The sequence below is a fragment of the Corvus kubaryi genome, unplaced genomic scaffold (assembly GCF_017639235.1).
Source record: "Corvus kubaryi isolate FWS band 111438036 unplaced genomic scaffold, C.kubaryi_AGA036_p1.0 split2-37374, whole genome shotgun sequence".
In the NCBI taxonomy this organism is placed as follows: Eukaryota; Metazoa; Chordata; class Aves; order Passeriformes; family Corvidae; genus Corvus; species Corvus kubaryi.
Window position 1 is genome coordinate 4413916 of NW_024582082.1, and position 27638 is coordinate 4441553.

The 27638-nt window shown below is 38.6% G+C and overlaps 1 protein-coding gene across 2 annotated transcripts in view; it reads right to left on the minus strand.

Annotated features, from left to right (window-relative positions):
* Nucleotides 1–27638, minus strand: part of SPOCK1 (SPARC (osteonectin), cwcv and kazal like domains proteoglycan 1) — a 284117-nt gene that overhangs the window by 36231 nt on the left and 220248 nt on the right. For both annotated transcript variants that reach the window (XM_042014523.1, XM_042014522.1), the window contains one exon: nucleotides 22112–22226. In XM_042014523.1, coding sequence (XP_041870457.1) covers nucleotides 22112–22226 — 115 coding nt within the window. The remainder of the gene's footprint in view (nucleotides 1–22111; nucleotides 22227–27638) is intronic.

Here is a 27638-nt window from a genome sequence, read left to right on the forward strand (position 1 = left end):
AGAGCTCAACGCATCTCATGGACCTTTACTGTGATAAGGCTTTGCTACAGAATGAGGGAATTCAGTGAAGTGTGGTAGGTGTAATTAAAATTGTGTTATGCCGCTGATCCACAGGCAGATAAATTCTGTAAGAACTAAATTGCATTGGTTTGTTAAAAAAATTGGCTGTTCGTTTCCTTGTAAAAAACAACATCAATTTAAAGACGGTGAATCTATAAATCTGAAATGAATTACAGTAGTTCACAAGTTTCTCAGAATAAACAGAGGTCTATTTACTCCCCTACCAAGAGACTCAACACTTTATGAAGGGTGCAGTGAACCAGTTTAATAACAATTACAAGCCAAAGGGATCTACATGCACAGATTGCTGACTGCTGGCACATTAATCCACTTTTTTTCCATCCAGAGCATAAACTTCATAGCAGAAAATACAGAGATTTTCTGGGAATGAAGGTCACAGGTTTAAATCAAAATGTTCTGTTGGTAATTTTTTTATTTGCCATTCATTGAAACAAATATGATTATGTGCAAATAAGCCTGGCATCAAATGTCATGAAGTGGGCCAATCTGTTTGCTCTGAGTTGAAAAAAACTCTGGTTATTTTCCTTGTGTATTAATGGCAGTATTTCATCATCTTTAAGAGTCTAATCACAATATGTTCTATGTAGAATATTATAAATCAAGAGTCCTGCTTGCTTGTTATGTGGACCTGAAGTTCAAAGAGACGAGCCTTTTGGAAAAGTTATTCTTAATCACATTTATCAGTCTGTGAAAATCAGAGTAAAAAGTCACCTGTTACAATCTTGTCTAACAAAATATTAATACATACTCTCTCATAGACAGCAGCAATTACTCACAGGGCTGTAGAGATAATGGGAAGAAACTAATGGAAATTACTTTGTACATGCAAGCAAATTCTTGAATTAAAATCAGATGAAAGTCAGATAAAATTGCACCAGGTTTGAAGCTGAAGCCATGCAAAAAATTTTTGGTTAATGGGCATGCCTTCATTCAGAAAAGAACACTAGCTCATACTGGGAAGTAATCTTCTGCAGGATTACCTGTGAATATTTATAATAAAGTGAATGATATTTATCATATGATCTTTTCCTCAAGTTATTTATGTAGTTAAGATGAAGATAATGTAAAATAAAGATTATATAAATAGGATGAAAGATCAGGGCTGAAGAGCAGGATTAGCTCATACATAGAAGAGAAGCAGACAGACACTTTCTGGAAAGACTCCGTTTCAAACATCTTGTGCTCATGAGAAGAGAGTGAGGATCAAACAAATAGACGTGGGGCAGGAAAGAGCCAATCTGCATGTGCTCAGGCAGCTTGCTGGTGATGAACTGAAGTTTTTGGTGGCACACAACAGATTCAGAGGAGTGTCATTTTTTGCCAGGATATCAGGTGGCGCCGGAGCTGGGATAGCGACATATGAGCTGGGGAAAGAGAACAGAGCAGGATGCTGACACACAGAGCACCTGTAAGTCATCCGAGGAGTGACTGAGTGGGAAAAGAAAGAGACCGAGGTGCACTGGAAGATGGGACAGGTTAGGAAGGAGGATGTAGTAAGAGGGATGAGGAAACACAGACTTTCCTTCTGCTGCTGTTCCATTGCCACATCACACATTGCCTCAAATCTTCTAATTTTCTCATTGATTTTCCAACTAAAATAATCAGTTACGTCTTTTAAGGATAATGTTCTTGTGAGACTCAGCTGAAGTCCACCATTTCCCCTTTAATTTAGACTCCTAAAGTTCCAGTAGCTAACAGTGAGGGGAAAAAAAAAATCAAAAGATTAGGCTTTTTCACTTCCAAAGTTGTAACTCTGGTAATTTTTTCTTTCTTTCACCCATAAATAGGTACTTACTTCTGAAATCTGACTGCCTACCTTATTTTCATACTGTTTTTCATACAGGCAGCAAATCTCGGAGGAAGCTTCTACTCACTGTTAGCTGTTGCCATTTATTTTTCTTGTAGCAGATATATGTCAGTTCCTTAAGTATGTCATTTATTACTGGGCTTTTAAAAATCTCTTCTGCAGATCTGTGGGGTTTTTTTACTACATATTCTCAGAATACTTGTAGGGTGTCAGTAAGGCTCATTTATATATGAAGTTATTTCTGTACATCTGCTTCCTTCAAGAATGATTCCATGTGCACATAAACCCCATACTATATTCTCAAGGAATTCCAGAAAGTTAATAGAATAAGTGGTTAGAAAGTGCTTTAGGGAAGAGTTTCTTGATGTCTTGTTAGAATTAGCTCAGTGATATTAACCTTTTCCTCCTTATCTAGGTATGTATGCGACATCCGAAACACTAGTGAGCCTTTTCTGGAAAAAGATGTTTCAACAACCATCTAAGAAGAACAAAGAAGGGTAAAAATCCAGATCACTAGCAGCTTTTGGACAGCAACCAGTTTCTTTAAACTACACTCTACTTCACCAACCTGTTTTTCAAAACTGTTGACAGCACTAGGTATCACACAGGTATCATAAGGATACTTGTCAAAGTGGTTTTGTGCTTACTCTGCTGAAGTTAATCCCCTCTGGAGACAGATGAAAACACAGCACTACCCCTTCAGTATCTGCCTGACTTGGTCACTTGGAACTCCCCCAATTCTCCTGGGACAGTTTCAGATCATCCACATTACTGTGCACATTTTATTCTCATCCCCAGAATCACGTAACAGTCCCTCCTTATCCGAGGACTGAACAGAGTACTGAATAAGCAAAGTAACAAAAGCATGCAAATCATGCAGCCCTGAACCCAAACTGCGTATGTTTACATTTTATTCTAAAGCATGGTCTAAGCTAAATTCAAAATTGTGCTTTCTCCAACTGCAAGACTGTATGGATAACAACAAGTTGCCCAGGGAGCCCAACATCTAGGGAAATTTGGTTTTGATTTGCTTGGCTTTCACCTCCAAGGCCAGTTAGGAGAGATTGTGCTGGTGATAGATTAGGCTTACAGTGATGAAGCTATTGGCTTGACTTCCTTCAGCTTACACATTCAGGCTCTTTGTTCCCTCTGTACCTACAGGTGTGCCAAGCACAAGGTGAGATGAGTGCAGCTCCTCCATGGGGAGTGCTCAGCCCCCAGCCCAAGCCTGAACATGCTCTGAATCCTGAAAACCTGGAGCAGCACAGCACTGCAATGTTGCAGCAGAAGGTTTAGCGTAAAAAGTAGTATTTGAATAATTTCTCATTCTTGCTACAATCATTAACACAAAATCAATTTATGTTGTGACATTTTCAGTTCTCATTATGATCTCTGTCACAAGAGGGAGGTTTTTAATCCCCCATAAAGTCTTTAAGAGACAGCAGAATAACATGCACTAAGTGCATCATGCAGTTTCTAATGTGACCTTTTCACAGTTCTGCAGTTTGACTGCCTGGTCACTCCTGTTCTTTGGGTGTCTTGGTAATCTGAGAGGAACAGGTGGAATGGTAAACAATCAAATACTAAATCTTTAAAAGGTTAACTTCATACTGCAAGTGGCTTACAAGATATATATATATATATATATTTTATGCTCTTACTCTGCAGCCCAGAAAAAAGCTAGGAAGAAAAGGAAATGACAGACAATGACTGCTCTTAAGCCAGTGACAAAAAGAATTTGGGAAAAGAGTAAGATGGGTGTGTGATAGCTATTGATTTTATTCTGCCAATAGTTCACATGTATTTATGTGGTGTGAAATAATCTACTCTTGGTGGAGATGTGGGGAGTTCTAGTCACCCTTCACCTTTAAAAGGTCTGAGAGCCCCAAATAGAATATCATGACCCAATGCTAATCCTCTTCCTGCTACCATGGCTTTGGGGTTTTTGTTTGTTTTTTATGAAACTTAGAAGTAATTAAGAGTGAACCTAGCACTGAGCAAAATAAGTGTCAGGTAATCCTCTTCTCTTGCTGTTATTTTAAACTGTTGCATTTAATGCAAAGGGACCCAGGCTCGTGCAAGAAATGAGGGAATTGCAAGTGCTAAAAGAAAATAGGGAGAAGCCAATCTACCGAGCCAAGGAGAGCATGGACAAACAGGGATGATATGTCCCATCAACTGAATGTATTGCACTAAAACCAGAGCATCTCCTTTTGACTCTTTGGTGCTGCCTGGAGCTACTGTCCCATAGCCAGGCACAAGAATTCTCCCATGAAAAGGTGTGGGGAGACAGGCTAAGAAAGTAGGTCAGTTTCTAGAATGAGTTCTGTGTCAGTAGGAAAAAAAAAATTTCTAAGAAGGTCTGGACAAAGGGTACAAAATACCACATGGAGTGATAATGTATCCCCACAATACCCTCACAGATACACAGAAGGAAAGGAATGGCAATAGAGGTGTCAAATGATGAATAAAAATATGATGGCTACTCTACTACAAAGATACAAAATTCTATAAAGTATGCCTTTCTTTCAGGAAAATGCTTAGAAATGAACAATAACAACAACAACAAAACCTAAAAGGGAGAAAGCTCTTCTTTAATGAGATTTTTGAAAGAATCCTATTATTCAGAGAGAAGTGCAGCTCTGGCTGGAAGGGGTCTTTGTGAGGGCAGGTGAGAGGTCACCTCATGAGGCACTGCTGAGTTTGGCTTCAAAGCTTCTATGAAGCTCTAACTCCCTGTCCTATTATTCATCCTAAGAAAGGGGGATAGGGTTTTTCAAGTATTTGAAACTGATAAGCAAGTTAACTTTCTGCTCGCATGTCTGGGAAGACTTTCACAAAGGGAAACAGCCACAACCAACACTCTATTCCCCACTAAAGTGGCAATAATCTCTATTGCTTTGTAGACTATAAAGCAATAAAGAGCTGCTAAGATTAATTAAACTCTGAAGAGAAACTGAAGTGTTTAATCAATCACCAGTGCTGTTTGCTGCCACTATACCATTCATAGGGATTATTATATAGCAATTTGAATTACAAAGCAAAGCAAAGCAATATAAGAAGGGTATTACTAGTCAATGTTTGGATCTCTAGTTCCAGGTATCGAGGACTTGCTTTTTCATAGTATATGAAAACTAATTAACAGGTTCACACTGACCATTCCCTTCAGCTGTGAGTGCTCAGCACTTCTGCAAATCAGGCCTCAGGGTTTCACATCAGGAAACTGGAAAATTAGAAGATGCAGCTAATGACCCTTTGTGAAAAATCTGGCTTAGCATGATGGGCACCATTGCAAAGGAAATCAGAGCCAGGGACTGCACCAGAATTAAACTCTCCAGGAGAGCACACATCAACTGCTCTGCCTATGAGGTTTTTTCCTCTCTCTGTTCTTCACCTTTTGCAATTTTGCTGCCTCTTGTGCTCTGCAGCTTTGGAGAAACATGATGGAACTGTTGGCTCCTGTACTCTGCAACCTGACTTGGCCAAAACAGCAACACTCTGTATTGAGTGAGAAAATGATGGCAATGGACTAAATGGTAGAAAAATATGCAATAAAAACCATATCATATTGCATACATAAAAGAGTTGAATTAATCCCATCTAATAGATGGACTTGCCAACCTTTCCCAATTTTAGGTGTACTTTGAAAACCAAACAATTATTTGACAATGGTTTCAAATATCAAAGGTTTTTAAAACCACATTCAGGACGCTTCAAAAGACACTTTTCTCGAAAAAAGTGAAAACATGATCTTGGCATAATTCCCAGGCTGGTGACATTCAGGTGTGAGATAAGAAGAGAAACATGGTAATAAGCCTTTGAATTCATGCACAAATCCTGCATTTGTTAACATTATGTTTGCTCTTACATTCCATGTTAACAGTGGTTAGCATCTTTAGTGTAGCTATGGGAACATGCCAGCAAATTATACATAATTCTCATTTTCTAAGAACACCATTTACAGACCCCTAAACATATATAACAGTGATGCAAAGGGTCTCACTCACTTCAAGTTGGTATGAACTGAACTGCTTCAAACTTTTGTTCTTTCAGAGCTGGCTTTATTTCTGTTGAACGGAGGAGGACATCAAAGCTCCAGGATGGGTCCCTCACTGACACCAATCAGCCCCGACTTTAATGGAGCTCTGTGGATTTGCAGCAGGCAGAGATCTTGGCTGTCTGATTATCCAACTGAGAACTCTCCTGTATGGAGAACTCCACTTAAAATAGGAATTCCCTACAACCTACGCCAGACCTACGTGCATGGTACAAGTAATGAATATTGAGAAATGTAAAGTCTAGTTGAAGTCACACAGTCAGGAAAAGACAGAAAAAAAGAGTTTTCTGTAATGATAATGGCACTTACTGTACGTTGTATAGGTTAAGTACTCAAGCCACTTTAGAAAAAAAATTCCATTTACTTTCTTTCATATTATGGTCAAGAATAATTTCTGGCACAGAGAAGTGAGAATCATCAATGCAGTTTTGTGGAACTGATTACCACGTACTTGAACAGAGACCAGCAAATGCTATTTAAGGAGCAATTTGAATCACTGATGTGGTGATGCAGGAGCTGGTTAGGTCTCCTTGATGTGGAAGGATAAGCTGTCACAACACTGACAATGCACAGAGCAACCATGAACTATCCTTAGGTTACTCCAGTGCAGGAGAGAAAGGGAAGTTTTGCTTTCATGTCCTCTTGCTGGCTCCTTTGCAGCCCAGTGACAAGGACATTTGAACCTGCATTTGAATGCTACATGAGCATGTTCCCCCTGAGCAGAACCAGGAAGGATTAATGGGCATCTCCTGAGACCCAGGGAAATGAACAAATGCCGGAGGGACAGGATATTAAGGAATAAAAGAATATGGGATGGTCACACCAGGTTCATTTAGCCTAATGCTCTCTGATGGTGGCCGGTGCCCACTGCTGTTTAGGAGAACGGACTGTTGTAACTCTCCAGAAAGTTCTTTCAACTTGCCATGATTTTTTCACTATTTAGAGCTGAGACAGATCAGAAATGTGAACAAGAAGCTAAAATACTGATGCAATGACAAAATGTCTTTGAAGTATGCCAGGAACACAAAAGCTTACATAGCAAGTGGAGTTACAAGCAAAATCATCGCTAAAAGAAAATAGCAAATATCATGAGATGCTACTGTATTCCTTGGGAGAAAATATTAAAAATAATAATAATAATATCAGCAATTAATATAATAATAATAATAATTATTATTATTAATAATAATAATTATTATTATTTGGAATACAGTTTCTGTGCTGCAGAAAATGGAGTTTGACCAAAATGACCAAAATAATTTACAAATTGGGATTGACATGCTGAATCACTGAAATACTGAAATTTAGCTTGTTCGTTTCAAAGTGATGCTTCTGCTTCAAAAACTGTCAGATTTCATTTTTTACAGAGTTTTCTAAAAGGTCTTTTACTTTACCATGAAGAATTACCCCCTCAATTCCTGACTCTCCAGTCCAGTCAGTAAACTGAAAAATCAATTATTTGCACAGTACTGGTTTTGGGGAAGAAGGCCAGTTGATAAGACAACCACATACAAAGGTCAGTGCAGAATCAAATGGAGAGTGAAAGAGAATAAACATGGAACTTATCCATAGTGCAGACAGAGCCTTATGAGAAACTGCCTAATTTATATTTATAAATGTATGGGGAAAGATAGAAGAAGAAACTTTGCTGTGAGTGGAAAAGTTGGCAAGTGTCACAGCCACGTACAGAACCCAAGTACTCCAGCTTGGCAAGAGGGCAGATGGTCTCTGCAAACTATTTTAACACTTCTCAGCAGAAGACAGCCACTAAAAAAAAGTAAGGGAGAAGTTGGTCTTCAAAATCTGAAAAGAAATTAAAAGCATATATGTGACACAATGGTCCCTGGAGCAAGGTAAGTGTCTACACAAAAAAATTGGAAAAGAGCCCCCTGGCAATCCAACTGAGATGTCTTTCTGTGGAGGACAGTAATTCTTGTTTTGGAAGGAAGATGAGTACAGCAATTAAAGCAAGAGCTTTAAACCTCTGCTGGAGCTGTCCTGATGTATGCAGTGAGTCAGAGGAACTGGATCTGCATTTTTTTACCTGTGCATTAAAGTGAATGCCCAAGGCAATGTGAGGTGGAATCCATTAACATTAGCAAAGGGCATAAACAACTCAGATAAAGGGGTTTGATGGCACAAAGAGTAAAAATGCCCACAACAAGAATGATGGTTAGTATTTAACAATTGCAAGAGGAACTGAACTAAGAACATACCCAAACACCTAGACTGTGTTTACTGATATTAAGATTATGCAATTTGTTAAGGACTTTCTGTAGCTAGGCCGCACGGCATCTTTCCAATTCAACTTCTTTATGCAAAACAAATAATTTTGCATAGATTTGCATATTACTAACAGGAGAAGAGACTTATTAACAACATAAATTACATCTCACTTTTATTTAATTTATTATCCTGAATTAGCCGGTGAGTATCCTCAAGCCTTATCTCTCTGTATAGGCACTTACAGAGCACTTACCACTGTGGCACCAACGCCACTCCTCAGCCTTGATACAGAGCCTGGGATATGGACCTAAACAGTCATCTGTGAAATAAAGTGGGTTGAGTTTAGCTTTGTATCTGAATATTCTGAAGGAGGAAGATAAGTCGTTTGCAGAAGCCCAGGGCATTCTGTTCTATTAAAACAAATTTCTTAAAAATATAAAATACTGTAACTGCTTTGCCCCAGAGCATTAAGAGGAATATTTCCAGTAGAACATGTGCATCCAGCTGCTTTGCAGGAACCAGTCTAAACTTGAAACCAGTCCTTTACAGCCAGTCTAACAACCTACCCATAAAACCAGCCAGCTGGCTGGATCTCTTCTGGCTACTTTCTTCTCCTCTTATTCATTGTGACCTACAGCTAAGGATGTTTTTCACACTGCAGACCCATGGAAAAGGCTCTCATAATCTTGTTAAAGGCTGGCATACTTGACTTGCACTACAGAATCCTGCATTTGTCTCCTCAGGGAAATAAACACTTTTCAAGAGCCTTTGGACTTCAAAAACGCCTTAAACAAACACAATGGCCACACTAGTAATCAGTGAATCAGTCTTCTGAAAATGCCTACAGCCAGGAATTTGGATTTTATGTGCCCTTATACAAACTCATTTACAGTTTTATACTTTTTTTATTGTTCACATGTTCTCAAGAGAAACCAATTTCTCTTTCAAGGAGCAGTGAGTTTAGTAAGTCAAAGCATCCAACTGCTAGAGGAGGGTTTACTTTACCTCTCATCAATGAAACCCTGCTGTGGAATACAATCTGTTTTCAGAAGAGCAGAGAGGTGAAGGACAACAACAAATGGCAATTACTCAAAGCCTGTGAAGAGCTTGGAGACTGGTATTCTCTTGCATCTGAATTAGGGCAAGAAAATACACTGGTCAGAATGTTGCCAAGGATAATGCTCTAACACTGAGCAAACTGAAATTTGTCTTGCTGTCATTGAGAATATTAAGCTGCAATATAATAGTATGTAACATTTATGGCTGCTTTTTAAGAAAGATTGAATCCAATCTGTTAACTCTCCTTTAGGACAGATGTTGGGCAAGGACATGATAAAATATTCACAGTTTGCACCACCAACTCTAATTCCATTATTTCATGATTAAAACCTTTCTTGCTACTTTCAGTCCTTCGCCATACCAGTGAAATAAGCTTCTGAATTCCCCCCGACTACCTACTTGAAAAAAACTGCATTTCAGTCTACATTCACGCAACACTTATTTTAGGGATTCCACCAGTCTGAAATGTAACACATTTAATCCATATTCAGGTATTTGAAGCACAAGGAGAAATAAACCACAGTATTTTTCACTATCATAGTTGCTAGAGAAGCTCTGTCTTTAGCATTAGTAAAAGAGTTGTCCTTACAATACTTTTATATACACAGTGATCTACCACAGAGAACCTCAAACCTATGCATATCTGCAAAATTTCCAATTACAGAAATTGGAACTTCAATAACAATTGCAATATTATTGGGAATTATTTACAAACTTAAGGTGTAGGTATTTACAAATGTAAGCACCTCTTGTGACATATGCTGATAAAAATTATGCCCAAGCAAACAGAAACGTGTTTGGAACCTGGTAGCATTTTGCCATAAAATAAGAAAATAATCGCTTTGTATAGTAAGTTAAACGCAGGAGCAACTTTGTGGGCTTCACTAATTCTTGGAGTGTGACACACAAGTCCAGGCTTGCTTAAAACATAAACTGCATTAATGTAATTCAGTTTCCCAAGGTCAGGAGGACTTTATTTCCAAACCCTTGCTCTTAACAGTGCTGTCGTACAACATGAAATAACACCACCACATATCAGGAGGTCATGAATTTCCTTTGAAATGCAAAGACCTGCCAATGAATCTGCTTCTCAGAAACTTAATATATTGTTTTCACTTGCATCTTCTTTATTGTAGCTTTTTTATACCTGTACTTCAATTGCACACAGCATCTTTCCTTTATTGAGGGCTGCAGTTAATCAGCTGGTTCCATAAAGCACCGCATAAATTCTGTTTTATGAATTCTTTGTCACAAGAATGTAGCCAAATGCCTCGTGTCCCAAGACTCAGCAGTAACACATCACCTTTGTACAGCCTTGCAGAACCATATGGAAATTACAGCAGCCCATGAACAGAAACTCCTCAATCACCTTTACTATGTTAGGGATGGTAAGGAAAAAATAGAAACCAGTGATGTTTAACAGACATGTCTTAAAAAAGAGTGAGGAAAAGAGAGAGAAAATCAACCTGGGTAGGAGTGGATAGACATTTGCAAAGTTGCCTTTGAAACAGAAGAACCTCGGCAGGGTGAAGTGCTGCCATGAGCTCTCATTTTCCAAAATGCCTTACAAGTAGCAGATGTCTTTCCCCTTTCCTCAAATTCCTCATTCATTTTACACCCTAAACTATATGAATAAAAAAAAAGTAATTCTAAAATATTATGTGCAAAAATATTTTTTTTTCACTTAATAGATACTGAAAGAATTGCCTTAAAGCTGTATTTATACTATCATTTAAATACCTATACCAGGCTTCTTTCTCCCTTTAGCTTCTCCAAAGTAGCTGTGACACATCTTTTCAGTAGTGTGCTGTAGAGTTAACTTTTAGGAGATAGGACTTTTTACTTGGTTTTTGTACCAAGCACAAAGAAGTCTGTGACAGGAATGGTTCAGCTCTAGACTAAAGCAGTGAAAAACTCACTCAGTCTCCTATTTCATCTTGGAATTCTCTATGATAGAGCAGTGCTGATCAGAATATACAAAAAAAACCCCAACCCAGACAAAGTCTTACCAATGCCCTGTAAAGTATTGCCAATATTTCTGGAGATGCCTCTCCTGACATCCCTGAGGTTTATGTAAGTCTTTTTCACAGATCATAGTTGCTCACAGTTATTCTGTGACCAGCTACCACATTAAGGCCTTTCCTCCGTTAGACACTTCTAACCAAAGAGGACTTAGATTAAAGAAGATGTTAATATTATTAGACCCCAAGTGTATAATTATGCACTTTGTGCTAATGAACTTCTTCCCATTTCTACTGTTCCGGCTCTCAAGGACATCCAATTGAAAATACAAAAAGGAACTTTTTTAAAAGAAAAGTGAAATACTGTCCTGTGTTTTTTGCAAACAACTCAACTTCGTGACATAATGTAAACTGAACAAATAACAATTCCTTCCACTTGATTGTTTATTGAAAAATCTATTTTAATCATTTATTGCCTTCGGGTAAGAGCATTCTCAAATGCACTTACTCTATACACTATATAGCATACTTCTCATACAATTAAAAAAAAAAATCAAAACACTTAAAAGTTATATTTTCTGGTAAAAGCCACCTGTGCTTTAAAAATTCTGATCTGCACATACATATATATATATATAGTTGTTGTTCAGAACTTCTTATTTGCTTATGGGATTTTACTAAATTGAGGAAAGTGATTAATATATAAGCTTCATGTAACAATCTCTAATGTACAATATACAACATCAAGATTTCTATAAAAGATTTTTTATTTATAATGTCCAGAATGCTAATGTCAATATTTGAAATGAAAGGGAAGCAGGATATCTAGTTCGTAAGACTGGTTAGTTTTGTGCCTTTGGCAATTTCCCTCCAACTTAAGTCTCCACTGCCCACCAATAATCTAATTTAGAGATAAGGTGCTTCATATATGAGATACTTCTTCCAATGCCTCTCCACCCATCAGGCTCAGAGGAAAGGACTGCAAATGAGGGAAGGCTTTTTTATTTCACAGGCCAATCTCACTGCACTTTGAAACTGCAGGATCCTGCCTTTTCTGGATGGGATCAGCTAGAAACAAACACTGGGTTTCATGCCTGGAAAACTCAGGGTCTGTAAACCTTCCCTGTGACTTTAGTATTTTTCATCAGCTCTTACCAGGAAATGTGCTATGCGCTGGTACCTTGGCACTGGAACTTCTGGAGACAAAATAGTTTCTGGTGTTTTCCTGGGTTTCATTTCAACTAAACATAGCTCAGGCCGGAGCTAATTAATCCCTTCATGAGAACAACAAAACAGAATGAGGCACCTTTTTTTATATAACTATTTTTTTAGCCACACCTGAATGTTATTGTATAACATTAACAGAAGATGCAACATGCTTGAGAAATACATGGGCATTGCTTTTTCGCAGTGAGTTATTTTTGTTACAGAGATAAACAACCATGTACCACAACTGTCTGGAAAATCATGATAAAGACTGAGATATGTGTATTTTGTTATCACTTCACAGTCCCAAATGAAGCCGAATTTTGGTGGTCTCAAACAAAATGCCCAGGATTTTTCAAAAGATGGTATCCCTTCTGCATTTTCTTTTGCATCTTAAAGTCTCCATGAACATTTGCAATCTTTTCAAGAACTGAGAGCTTAAACATGAATTTCAATTGTGAATGATCAATAAGGCATTTGTAACATGCAACTTGCTGTCTGAAATGACAGTGACATGGTTTTATTTTACCCAGTTTTCATTTTTCCTGCTGACAGAGATTGCCTGATAAACAAGTACTCGCTGCTATAGACCATACTTACAATTTGGACAATTTTTGCCCGTTCTCTCTGCCCGATAACACCTGTACCTCAACTATCTTTGTAAACAAACTGCAAAATAGGACACGATGATAGTAAAATCACCTTCAGACAAATAAGATGAAGCCAAGACTACAAATTATTAAATCCAAGCACAGAGTGATACCATTGTATAAAGTGTGTTCTCATAAAGGAAAAGGAAACTGTTTCCCCATAAGCAATTGCCTTCTAAACAATCATTAATGAAATTGGAATATTTCATTTTAAAGAAATGTAGTTAAGACTAAAATCATCACAGAGTAAACAGATTGCTTAGACAAAAGCTTAGCCACTCTGTATGTTACTATTAATTAGAAATATTATAAAGGCTTGTCTGACTGCGTGTGTAGGATCTAAGGATTTATAATTCAGCTCCAAATTTGAGGTTTGACTGTCCAAGCTAATCCCAAGGACTGCTGCGGAGAGGTTGCATCAGGACACCTGCAGGGATGGTTAAACCACAATTTTGAGTGACCAACCCAGTCTTCAGAGTTTGACCCTCTGTCTGAAAAAATTACTAAATGTTAAAACATGGATATTTCAATATTTGGGGCATAAAGACCTACGGTGGTTGCCCAGAAGCTTTCTAATATTTATTTATTTATTGTGTTGCAGGATATTTTAGTGTTTTTGTGTGGATGTTGGACTCCTGTTTGACAGAGATGGACTTGAGCCAAATAATTCAGATTTCAGTAATTTAGTAAAGATTCTCATTCTAGTCCACATCTAAGACAGCTGCTTTAGAGAAAACAGATAACATTATTTTTTTGATTTACATGCAGCCCATTAAACTGAATTACAAAAAAATGCAATTCTTCAGAGGAAAATTAATGTAGAAAGGTCCCTGTTGGGTCAGTGGAAGCTACAAAATATGCAAGGATATATATTTGGAATGAGGTGGTGATATCACAAATACCATCTCCTTTCTTCTGCACTAATAAGGAATTAGAAATTGAAAAAACCAAGAACTAATTTGCCACAATGCTGCATAAAAAGTTACAACCTCTCTTGGAATGATCAATTAATCTCTAGGCTATACTCATTTATACCTCTATAGACTGAGAATATCTCAACCAAAAGCAACTGGCTCAACGTTTTTGATGGAACTATTCCAGATTTATACTGGAGTAACTAAAGATGGAATTTAGTCCTTAAGATATCAAAGAAAAAAACCCAAACAACCAAGAAACTGGAAAAAGATGCATTTGAAACATATAAAGTCTTATTTGTTCCTGTACTTTACTGAAAAGGTTTGGGCTTTTTTTTTCCCCTCACACTGGGAAGTTTTAGCTTAACACCACAGTGATATGCACTATAATTTATTTCACTGTCAGGTTTCCAAAGATTTCACAAACATTTTCTTGGAATAAATGTTAGGGAAATATTCCCAAAAATGCAGAAATCAGTATCCATGAGAAAAAACTATATGGAACCAGTCTTATTTATTTGACTTTGTTTATGATGAGAGAAATTTTAGTGCTCTAATTATCATTATCAGCACACAAACACCTGCTGTTACTAGATGGTGTTTCTATTAACACAGTGTGCCACTTCAATAGTTTTCTGTCGGCAATCCAAAATCAAATTACTTCTTGTCTGAAAATGATTGTTACTTGCTGACACGAAGTGCTTACTGTGTCTGTCATTTTCTAACCTTTTATTTATGCCAAAAAAAAAAATCAATAGCCATTTTAACATTTTGTTTAATACTGTTTATGAAACCAATGACCATTGAGCTGTCTCAGTGTCCTCTTATTGTTTTTGTGGGTTTCTGCATCCCAGAATCCGTTGGGATCCTGTGTCCTTTGTGTGTCCAGGTGTGAAGTTGTCTGCAGGGTCAGGGATCCAGGCGATGTCTACACTGCCCTTGGGATCAGCAACCCATTTAGATTTGGATTCTGTACTGAATTTAATGTGGAACTGAGCAATCCACAGCTACTGGTTACATGGATGAGACCCAACAAATGAATTTTTAAAATATTATTTCTATTCTAGCAGGTGACCACTCCTGGGGAAGGGGGGGAAACCTGTATTTACTGCTAAGCCTGGGCAAACATACAGCTATAAATGCTTGAGAAAACATAAGGACTCGACTCAGCCACAGAGAGCTGTCAGGGAGTTAACACAGCCTTAAAAGTTCTCTTTCAAAAGATTTGAAAAAGATTGAAAAGAATATCCTACTGTTTTAAATATAATTACACCACAACACAGTTATTTTTATGCAGTTCCTGTCTCCCGCTGCCTTCTGGGATTAGTCTTTATTTAGTGATGATGAGGAATTGTATCTCATGTCCTGGTTCGACCTCGGAAATCATGTCAGAAATTTTGGCTCAACGTTATTCTCTTGCTATGTTAGCTTGTTAAAGACATGCATTTACCAAAAGGGCAAATCCTGCTGGCAGGAATGCTCCCACTATAGTCAGTGTCCTTTCAGCAAGCACCTGAAAGCAGCAAAGTGAACAAGACGCTCTGAGTGCCTGCTCCTCCTTTCTGTGACTGCTGCCTCTAAAGCAGATGTTGTCTGCTGTATTTTGGAGCCTGTTGTAATTTGATCAAATCCATAGAAGATCATGCCAAAAAAGTGACAGATAGTCAATGGATGGTATCGTCCCTAACTTGTTATCTGTCTGGGGCCTGCTGTAATCAATGCTTCTGTGCCGAGTTCCAAAACCTTGGAGTCAGATCAAAACACAACATTTCTACAGGGGACAATTCTGTCTCCTTTTCAGGTGCATGTCAAAGCAGGCTCCACATAGGCACCTGAGTGCTTTCTGTGCATAATTGTTGAAAGAACAAAAAATATTTTAATTCCTACTCTTTGGTAAAAAAAGCACTGAGGTATCACAGATCCAAATCTGAATTTACTCTCAGGCCTAACCAAGTTTTTTGGGCTGATTTTCCTTTACAACACAATTATAATGGAAAATAAAGCAAATATGCATTTCATTTCCATTGTATAAATACTTTGTAGACATAATTCAGAACCTCAGTATGGGCATATTGAATGGTGGTGAAAAATTCAATAGTATTTGCTCAAGCTGAAAAGTGGTTTTAGATACGACGTTTGAAATCTCTCTGTATTCCTTCTTTGCAGAGCTTCGAGCTCTTAAATCATACCATTATGGCTGTTTGCACCTACATCCTAAAATATAGTCCTCATATACTGGTGCCAGAGACATTTAGACTTGTTTATTCAATTACAAAGTTTACAATTCACATTATGTGTTGTCTAATTATACAGTCCAAGTCAGTTGTATTTGGGAACAGGAAAAACACTACATGAATTCTACAACTGGCCTTTCTCCCATCAGCTCTTGCTTTTGTCCAATGCAGAAAAAGAAGATTCATGTGAGGTGAAGCAGCAAACAAAACACCCCCCAGCCACCATCACTTTTCTTCTGACTATGGCAAGAGCTTGATTTTGCTGCCTCAGTCTTGGAGCTATCGGCTTTTGCTTCCAAGAGGAGTGGGTGACACCAACAGCCATCCATGGAGAGCAGAAATATCTGTTCTTGCCTGCCTCCTGACTTTCTTTTAATCAAATATTAATTGGGTGCAGTCACTTCACTACTCACAAACAGTATCTTGCAGAAGTGAAAAAAGTTAATCTTTCATGCTTTGGGGAAAGGAATAAAGACTGATCTGCTGGTGTGAAAGCTTGCAGGCAAAATAATTGTATTGATAATAGTAATTATTATTTACAGAAACCACATAACTCAGATTTACTTGGGTACGTTCATTTAATCACGTAACAAATTAAAAAACTGAACTGCAGTACTCACACAGAAAATTTTGTAGCAAAAATATCAGATCCTACATGGTTTAGAGCTAATAAACCTACTATTTACTGATGAAGTCCAGAGGAACCCACCTAGTTTTCATGAGACATACTAAAGCTTTGAAACCTTGGGTGACCTTAATTTTGGAATGCTTTTGTTTTATCATTCCCAGAGTTTGAGACTCAAGTAAATAATTTAAAAATCTGCCTGGAAATTCAGTGTCAGAAAGAGCTTTTTTTCAAAACTAAAGCCACGAAAGCAAACATTTCCTGACAAATCTGCACCAATTTCAAATCAACCATGTCCATGACTCATACTTCATAAAATTTAAAATTATGTACTCTGCAGTTACGAAAACCTGTGAATAGCAATTTGATGCTGAAATATTTGCTGAAAGTGGATTTCAAGACTTTAAATTCTTTTAGTTGTCAGTCATTCAGACACAAGAAGTGATACAACTCATTTGGGAAACAAGACAGTGATTTCTTTTAATGAACTTCATGCACTGAGTGCTCATTTTATACAGGAAAGGAACATTAGACCTTCTCATCCATCACAACCAATAGGGGCTGGTAGTTAAATGCTACAATTCATACCCTAAACAATGTAGATTCTTGATCAAGCTTGCCAAGACCTATTATTGTAACTTAAAAATGTTCCCTTGATTCTCCTTATAAATCTAAACAACACTTGGCATATTTGAATATATTTGCTTTTGCCTATTGACCTTACAGTCCCTTTACGAAGATAACAGGATTTCCTTAGAAGTTGCCTTGGGCATTTCTGCAAGTTCAAAAGCACATAATGCACAGACAGGGATAAACCTGCTTTGAATTACTGCATCCATTCATGCTCCAGTGGTTCTGCAACCCTGATGGCAACAAATGAAGCCTGGTGTGTTGGGAATAACAGCACTTAACTTAGAAAGCACAGAAAGGGTACAGTCAGAAAGAGCCCTTGACATGTTGTTAAACATTTACCATCCTTCCTGAGCACCTACACCACTAACACAGACCAAACAGGAGTCACAGAGCAACAGGGGAAGTTGACAGAACCACATTATTGCCACCACGAGAGACACCCCAGTCATTGCACCATGTTGGCGTTTTGATAGAATGAACAGGGGATTCAAGGCAAGATTCTCTCCCTTTGCCAGGAGGTTCTGAAGAACTGAAACCATTTGTCTCTCATCCGAAGTTATTTATGGTGGGTTTTTTGGAAGCTTCATTTGGTCTAAAAATAAGTTATACTTGATGAGGACTCTACTTGCTATTGCAAAGAGGTACCTGAAAACCATCAGCAGACAAGATTCTGTTCCTTAAATAATTTTTGTCACTTAGAGACACTTTCTAGTCCTTTTCTTCTGTTGAAATTATAGCCTTATTCATTTTATAGTATTAAATCAAAGGGCATGCACACTCTGGAAGGGCAGCTAACCTCAGGGCAGTTTACAGCTGAACCTCTGTCTCTGGGTAGCCGAGCTGAAAATCAGCAGCTATCATGGAAGCATACTGTAAAGCTGGGATACTGCTGTGAATTATGAAGCACATCAAGTGTTTTGATAAATCAAAGGAATCTAAATGGGCCTAAAACAGCAAAGAGTAAAAGCATTAGGGCTTGTCTTCTTTTCCAAAATCTTCCATTAGTACCTTCACAGAGACCTGTGTTCTACCTCTCAGACTCTGATTCAAAATTCCATTTAAGATAATGAAGAACATGATCCTGCCATCTCTTCAAAGATTTAACCTTATGGTAGAAAGATTTTATTGTTGTTATTTGCCATTAAAGGTAATAATTCCGGTGTGGTTTTCTTTTGCTTGCATTCGTGCTATGTTATTAATGTCTCCATAGTAGCAGTTAGCACTGTGAAAGGAATTCCAATTTTTAACATGATTATTCATCTTCATTTTCATCCTGAAAGCTGGGATGTTTTTGAAAGAGCTCAGGGAGGAGGAAGGAACAGGACTCAGACACTGCAGTCCATTGTTACCTCTGAGCACATAGATTGCTTTTCTTTGATGCTGCTGCCAATTTTATTCACAAGCATATAAAAAAAGGTCATGACATTTAGAATTACAGTACTTTGGAAATTAAATGTTCCTTTAAAATTTTAATTTTGGAAAGTAATTTATCATGGAATAATATTTGAATATGATTGAATGCATATGTAAAGATTAATGCAAACTGTCTTCAAACTGGAAGTTCACAACCACGTAATGTTTAACCTTGTTGTATAATAGGCATAACAACGTTGAAGTGTGAGCTCGAAGAGCTGCATTTCCATTTTGCTGGAAGCATTTGCACTGTTATTCTCCTTAGTATATTTCCACTGGCATGTCTGTATAAGGCATGAGGTTTATCTCTCTATCATCTTCTACTTAACGTTACACTTCACAAACCTGGCAACTAAATAAGGAGCCAAAATGAGTCCCAAAGGTCTGCACAGTTTTTTCAAGTGAATTTTTATGTGAGAAATCAAACTACTGATTTTTCAGCTAATTCAGCAATATTAATGATATGGTTGAAGCATATGAGGAAATAAAATAATTTTGTGTGAACCCTAGAGAAAACACTAAGATACCACATAACTAACATTCTAGTCAGAAGCTCCCAAATCAGAGATCTGGGGATCTGATGAAGAGGAGATCAACGAACTGCTGTCATGACCAGGGTTTGGGAGTCGCCCGTGCTCTGCCAAGGAATGGACTTACCCATCTCACCCACAGGATCATCAGATCATTTAGGTTGAAACTTTCAGATCATTGAATCCAGCCGTGAACCCAGCACTGCCATGTCATCTTAAGGGGCTGGTCAGGGCTTATTTCTCCAAAGCCAGCTGACACTACTTGTTCAGCAAAAAAAGGAATCTTACAAAAGGCAGCAGTGCACTATGGAAATTTTTTTGTGGTTAGCAACTAGAATTCATCATTTTCTCATACACTAAGGAAAGCTGGCTGGGCCCCAGGCTGCAAAGGGCAGACACACACAATTCCAAATCCCTCTTCAGATACTACTAAATTGCACCTGCTTAAAATTTATGCTGGTATGTAGAATTTACTCATGTTTTCTCATGGAAACTCCTGGGAGCACTTTGTTAGAAGACTGACAAACTCTAAAATATTCAGTTTGAGACTCCATTACACTCAGTGGGTCAATTGAAGAGACAATACCTGAAGAAAGAAGACTGAGGAAGATAAAAGAAGTCTTTAACTGGAATGTTACTGGCACATTCAGAGATCCAGTAGAAAAGCAAGTTATAAAGCACCTTTGCTATTGATTATTGGATTTTCAATTCCAAATCCTTCTGTGGACATTTCAGCACATAATAATAATAATAATAATAATAATAATAATAATAATAGTAATATCCTTGACACCTTGTCATAGCAGGAGCATTGCTAGTTCAAGTTTGGCCACTTAAAAAAGCCTTCAGGAAAGTTGCTCTGCAGATCACCCAATTCATTAAATAAATGCTTTGTTGGCTGGAGTTAAAGTTTTGAGTCAAGCAAAACAAAAGCCTGGGTTTCAGAATACATATACCCTGTCAAATTGCATTTATCAAGATAAGGGTTATTAGAATCTTTTTTCTCTTGTGTGAATGAAATTGTAAGCTTGAAATGTCACTGAAGATTTATTAATCTGATACTCTTTCTGATAAGGGCAAAGAAATAGAAAGGGCAGAGAAAAAGAAATATTTCTTGTAGCCTGATAAGGGCTAAAAGAAATAGAAAATATGAATAAGGCAATTTATCAGTGGGCATTCTGTAACCAAAAGATTCAAGCCACACAAAGCGATACTACAGTTATATATCAACTTCAGAACATTGCCATCTACAACACTTGCTCAAAGTTTGAGAGCTGAGCAGAAAAATGTTTGCAATTTTCAAAAAATTATATGAAACCTGAATTTTCAAAAAATAGGCTGGAGTAACACTTGTTCTAGAAAGTACATGGAGGCCTAATGTGAGCACTGGTGCTGTGCTAGAGTATACAATGTGTGCAGGGAGAACCACCAGCAGGATCATCAGTGTTTTCAGCTGAGGGGACAGGGCCTGAACTAATCTGAAGAAGAAATGTTATTTAAACATTTCTTCCCTGTTTCTGTGCCTGCTACTGGTAGAACATGTCCACAGTGGGAAGGAGAAAGAGTGAAGAGAGGTTCACATATATTTGGGGTCCAACAGACCAGTGTTAAAGCTTCCTGTTTGTTATACTCCATGTGATGCGCAAGACAAACAAACACATTTCACTGCTTAACCTGACAGAGCAAACCCTGCCTAAGTCACCACTTTGCCTTTGTGAGCTCCCAATACAGGCAGGAGCCCAGCAGCAGCCAGTGAGTTAAAACTTTCAGCACTCCTGAGAGAGAGGACACCACCAGACTCAAAACCAGGCCTAAACCCAGGCTCATGCTCACTGTGCCAGCTCACCAAACATCTGCACTCATACCAGGAAAACACAGCCACAGGAAACAAACTTCTTCCTTCCAAAGGGCTTTCCTCATAGCAGGGAGGAAACTCTTAGACAGAACCTGGCTGTGACATTTCCCCTTCTGCTGCTGGAGTTCTGCTTTTAGTCAGTCTCTTCTGATAGAACTAATTCCCTTTGGATGAGGTCACTCTGAGACAGTTTATGCTTGCTTCCTTGGAAAAGACCTGGGGGAGTGAATTAGTTCACCAGGCTTTCAGACCTATAGAGAGAACTCACCAGAGAGCTGGCAGGGAAAAAGGCCATTTGTGCTGAGACTCCAACCTTCAGTTTGATACAGCATCATTTGCAATGACTTTGTTATTGAAACAGATCTATACATGAACACAGATACATATGTCTATTTAACATATATTTGACTTCTAATGGTAACATTAATAACAATAAAAATTAAAATGATAATTCAGATCCCATGTAATACACGTGTGACTTTAAACCACTTTTTAGTTAACACACAGTCTACTGATTTTTTTAACTCACAAAATAATGAACCATCAAGTAGTATTTTTTCATTTCTACCTTCTTTTACAATTCTTCAATATTTCCATTTGAAATATTTGCACTTAAAATTGAGGATCACTAGACAGAATTTAGTTTTCCTATGAGACTCTCTCAAATAGGAGTTAGTTTTGCAGCAATTAATGTGTTTGAAAGCACCACCTGCTTAGAAAATGATTAGTTGTACCTTACCTCTTTCTCAGAAAGCCTTACACAGAAAATATACCAGTTAAGAAAAGTCTTTCTTACATTTTTCTAAGAACATAGTAGAAGCCAATTAATCTGCCAAGATTTCATTAACAGCTCAACTTACCAGTCTTCTCTATCTTGTGTTTTAAACTTTCAGGTCCTGGAAGGCAGGGACAGGGACCTTCACATCGAGCTGTGATGGTTTTGCCAGAAGTACATGCATGAAACTCCATCTTGCACTAGAAGCATAAAAAAGAGCAAGAATACTAATTAGGACAAGACATAAAATAGCAGCTTTAGATTAAATGAGAAATTTTGTTATCAGTAATGTCATTGGATAGATTGCAAAACTTCAGTCTCTATTGCAAATACTTTTATAACATAACACTGTCTATTCCTAGCCTTTGCTGTTTGCATTACATACATTCTAGTTCTGACTTTCCTCCGAGAGCTTTGTGCCTGTGTAGTTGCCCTTCCTTCAGTGACTGCCCCGTGGTTATTTCCCCATTCTGTGCCCAGCAGCACCAGTGGCTGGAGACTGGACTCACGTAGTAATAAATGAAGTGAAAGAAAACAGCACAAGGCAGCAGAAACACAAATGCTCTCTTTGGCTTGATACCTAATGAACCAAATTCAGCTCCATTTTTTGTCTTATTCAAGCACTGCTTTTACCAGACCAGAATCCAAGGGCTTTTGATACACAGGGGACCATTGCCTGTGGTGCCCGGGCTGGCCCTCCTTCCTGCAGGGATTGCCCCCTGCCAAGGAAAATGAGAATGCCGGGCAGTAAAATCCCTTTGATCTGAGTTTTAGTAATGATTAATGCTATGATTCATTTAAAAGCAGGCCAACATGTTTACACAGTGGGACACAATGTATTTTGACACAGCTGAAGGACACAGAGCCTGAGTCCATGGTGTTACCATGGAGGACGCAGTGGGCAACTGGAGCTCACTGAGCAACAGCCACTGCTGAAATGCACAGCGTCAGCCCCTGTAATTCTGGTACAGTGGAAGCCAAGAGAACAGAGAAGGATGTTGTTACAAGATAAACCCCTCTTGCTTTGAAAGTATTGCAAATATCTTGGCTTTGCCTGCGTTTGTTTTTGTTAGAAGGGCTCATCTTTGCCCAGGCTTTAATCTAGCAGCAGGAGTCCATTATGCTGTGCCTACATCCCACCCTGCTGACATTATCCCCCCGCCGTTCTCAACTTCAGTGCATCAGGGTGCTTCTGTGCTCTCTGTGATGTCCTGCCCTTCTCACTTAGAAAATGCATGGCCACACATGAACGTGTGCAAGCTTAGCTTGCATTTTATACCGATTTCTTGCAAGACTGAAGGAATATATGTACTTATTTTTCAACTGTTTGCTCCACAAATACACTTTGCACAGAGCACAAAGACATGAGAGACAACATCAGGAGGAAAGGAGAACAGGAGGAAGGAGAACACTGAGTGCAGTCCTGAAGGCAACGACTTTCTGCAGCAGATTCTGATAGTCAATGCGTTATTGAGAACACAGGCATAAATCTTCTTGCTGCAGCTGGAGTTGAAAATTTAATCCCTTACAGAACATCAATTACTTACATATTTTATTATGCATAATAAATGTAAATTATGTATCTAAGCATTAGCAATTATACTTCAAATACCAACCTTTAAGATGGTACAGCCTATTTCAAGCCCATTATTACGTGCAGTTAAAAAAGAAAGAGCTTTATACTTACAAACAGCAAGACAAGTTTTTCCTCAGCTTTCCATACAATTGATAAAAATGACAACCAAAAAGGTAAACATAAACCAAAAAAGAAAGGGTTCCTTAGAAGGGTTGTATTATGTGAGGGCAAGGAGGAGAGGCCAGCTTGAAGATCACAACGCTGCAGTCACATGTGAGTAAGTTTACACCCATGATTAACCACATTATATTCCCACCATGCTTGTTTGGGATGTTTGGTGTTGGGGGATGAAGATTAAAGAACTCCATCATTTTAAATATTAATTTAGGGTTATACTAATTACTTTTCAACACCTCATCACTGTATGTAACTCTTTATTCCTTCCCTAAAGGAAAACATGGAGATATCTTACTTTCCATGTGATGGTGTGCTTACTCACTATAATAACCTACACGAGTAGCTCAACTTTGGATTTAATGACTTTGCCTAAGCCTCGCTAAGTGATATTCAGAGGCAGAGCGGCCACAGAGGATGTCTTGTGGAGCCATAATGACTTTTTGGATTATTCTGCCACTGGATCTACAGCCTGTAAGGAGCCTGCTGGCTTTCTCCAGACCATGGACAATAGAATGATACACAGTACTTGGAAAAACTCTCAGTCTTTCATACCAAAGGGACATGATACATTTTGCAGAGATGAGTCACAAAGCTCCTTGCAGTTTGGGGCTGGTCCCTTTCCTTTCAGGGGACTCATTTTTCCAGTGATATGATTGGATATGCCTCGACTCTCTGCTGAGCTGCTCTAGTAGAGCTCCCTGGGTCTTGCAAGCTTTGTATTTTTCTGCAGCCTCCCTGGTGTGTGAACTGCATTTGTTTACTCTGAACCCCAAGGCCCACATAAACATCTCTAAACTCTTTTACTGCAAATGGAAAAGCAGCTCTGTTATTTGTTGCTAAATGTATATGGAGATCAATAAAATATATGAGGGGAGAAATGGTTGAACATATTCATGGAAAATTCATAAATTAATTTATTCAACTAAGATGTGGGAAATTACTGCAGAGTGTGTTTTGGTTAAAGTGTTCCCCTGAGAATCCACTACTCGTATAATGATTCCCTCTTTATTGTCAGTGAATCTACAGCAATGTGTTTTGCATAAGCATTCACATTTGAGGGAGAAAGAAAATAGCTACATAAAATTTATTCCTAGCTATTTTATTCTTGTCTGTTAGTCTTCAGCCTCCAGTCCCTGCTAGAGGAGAATCTAGATTTTTTTTTAATGATATAATAAAACAGCGTATCTCTGCCTTTATACTGGCTTTCAACTTCTGGCAGCCAGGTTTTGATCTAACCTGCAAGTAAGTAATCCTGTCGAATAAGTTATTGTGATCTTTCCTGCGAGGGTGTGTATTTGACTAATGAATGCTTTCATGGACAGCTTGGTACAGCCCAGTGCATTAATGCCATGAAGAGCTTTGCATCCTGACACAAGCAACACATGGATTTGCTTAAAATCCAGCCAGGTACAGCAGCACATCCTAGCCCTGGTAGCACCTTTCAGTGGCAAAGCAGGTGCAATTGAGATGTAATTGCAGGTGTCTCAGGGGGCCTGGGACATCCTGTGTGCCCAGCACTGCTCCTGTTCATAGGGCACAGAGAGGACAGACAGAGCGCTCACAGCACCCTGGGCAACCTCACAGCCTCCAAAACAAACGCTGGGGAAGGGGGTGAGGAGAGAACACTCCAGGGATCCCTCAGGGGAGGCTCTCTGAGACCCCTGTTTGGTCTTAGTGCAACAAATCAGAGAGTATCCTGAATTGGAAGGAACTCAAAAGGATCATCAAAGACCCACTCCTGATTGATTCATGATTCAAAATCTATAAATGAAAATTTCTTGTAGTCATGCCAATAAAGGAGAAAGTATTAGGTTCCAAACTTCTGTCCCTTCTATCATTAATTTAATAGGAATTAAACAGGAGGGTATGTAGGAATTAGCAGACAATATACATGACAAAGATAAACATGAAGTCTCGTTTGAGAAAGAGTGAACACTGAAACAGGAGGTTAAATTTTATAGTATACTAATTAAGTGTTAAACTTCTGAGATGTTACATCATATTAATGGCAGTGGCTCTAAACCCCTGTTGTTGAACAGTGCTCTTGCCTGGAAGACACTGCATTTTTAGCACCCTACAGCTTTTTACATTTTCACCAAGAATGATTTCAGTGCAGTGCTTGTTTTATGGTGCATCTTTTGTTCACTCACAATATGTGTCTTCGAAACTACACATACAAATAACAAAAGCTCATTATTTTCTACCTTATCTTTTACCCAGCAGCTGCCACAGGCAGAAGCTAAAATTTCCTAAAATTATAGCATGTATATATTTTTAGTCCAGAGTTTCTTGATATCAATAGTGTCTCCGACATATCTGTCTTAGCAGATAATTAGAATCCATTGGAATTCAGACACCCCTTTGAGAGGGGTTGTTTGTTTACAAGCTTTACAGCAGTGCTTGCCATTGCTTCCTTAGCTGGGACTCTTATCACTATTTTCTTTATAAGCCTCTGCTTCCAGTTTTCATCAGATGGAAAAAAAATATTGTATTTGGAACACACTCAGATCAAGTATGGGTTTTTTTTAAACTTGTCACACCAAAAAAAGGTTCAGTATCTTTCCTACAAATCCCAAAAGAAATGTCAGATGATGCACTCCCATTGCATTCTTCTGAACACATACATTAAGTTTTAATGGGAATTCTCCAAACTTTTCAGGCTCTGAAAACCTGAAAATCCTGAAATAAGGATTGAGAGACAGCAGTCAACGACATGAATTCATGTTCATTAAAAAACCAGACACTAATGTGAAATTGTGAGGTGAATCTCAGATTCTGGACTGTGGGACAGGGTTGTGTAGTCCTTTAGCACCTCCCCTCCCCGCCATGGGTTCTGCTGCTGCTTTGCTGCTCTGCAAACCAGAGCCCCTCTGTCCTGGGTGTTAGCAAGGAGAAAGGCTGCCCTGGGACACAGCGCCCCAGGGTGGGCACTGAAAATACGGGCCAAGCTCTGTCCCCAGGACTGACCACTTGGGCAGGCTTCTGTTGGCATTAGTGGCTACTCCATGGCCAGACTAGCACTGTTGGTAGCTAGTGTAGTCATCTCATTTCTCTGGGTACCCTTCTGCTCACAAGAGTAAAGCTCCCCACTGCCAGGCCTCCTGCCCTGCACATGCACTGCTCCAGGATGGCAGTGGGTCATGCTATTGCCATAAAAATAAAAGGGAACTTGAGGGAAAAAAATAATTATAATAAAAACCCACCATTTTTTTCCCTATTAAAATAGCTACCAGGCGAGCACATGGCACTTAATCTTTGCAATAAGAGCTGTACAAAGATATCCTAAAATCCTGGAGCTCTAATTAGGAGCTCTGTTCTCTGTATGAGAATACATAGTTGGTGTTGATATTAATGGGAGTTACGCATGCATACCAGTGGTAGGATAAACTCTAATTAACACAACCAATCTATTGTGTAAATACATATTAAAGCTTTTTTAAAATATGTGCTAGCTCTAGCTTTGAAGCAGATGTTATAGCTGATGGGCTCAGAAAATCCCCTCTCTGCAAGGAGTGACATGAAGGACCTTATTATATCTCAGGTAAACAACAAATATTTGAGAATGTCTCTCACTGCACACTCAGCTGGCAGGCTGGTGGTTCATAATCTGCTAGAAAAAGAGAACAGCTTCCAGGTGGAGGCTCAAGGAGAGAGAGACACAGGTGGGAGAGCTGCAGGACTTTGCCCTCCAGGTAAAATTACCAGGGAACAGAAGGAAAGCATGAGACCCCAGCAATCTTCAAATATCAGGATAAGTCAGGAGGTCATATCAGCAACTGCAAGTGCTCCAAGCATGTGGCTCAGGTCCTTAAGATTAGGATTCCCAGTTTTAAGATTTTAAAATGTAATGATATTCTTT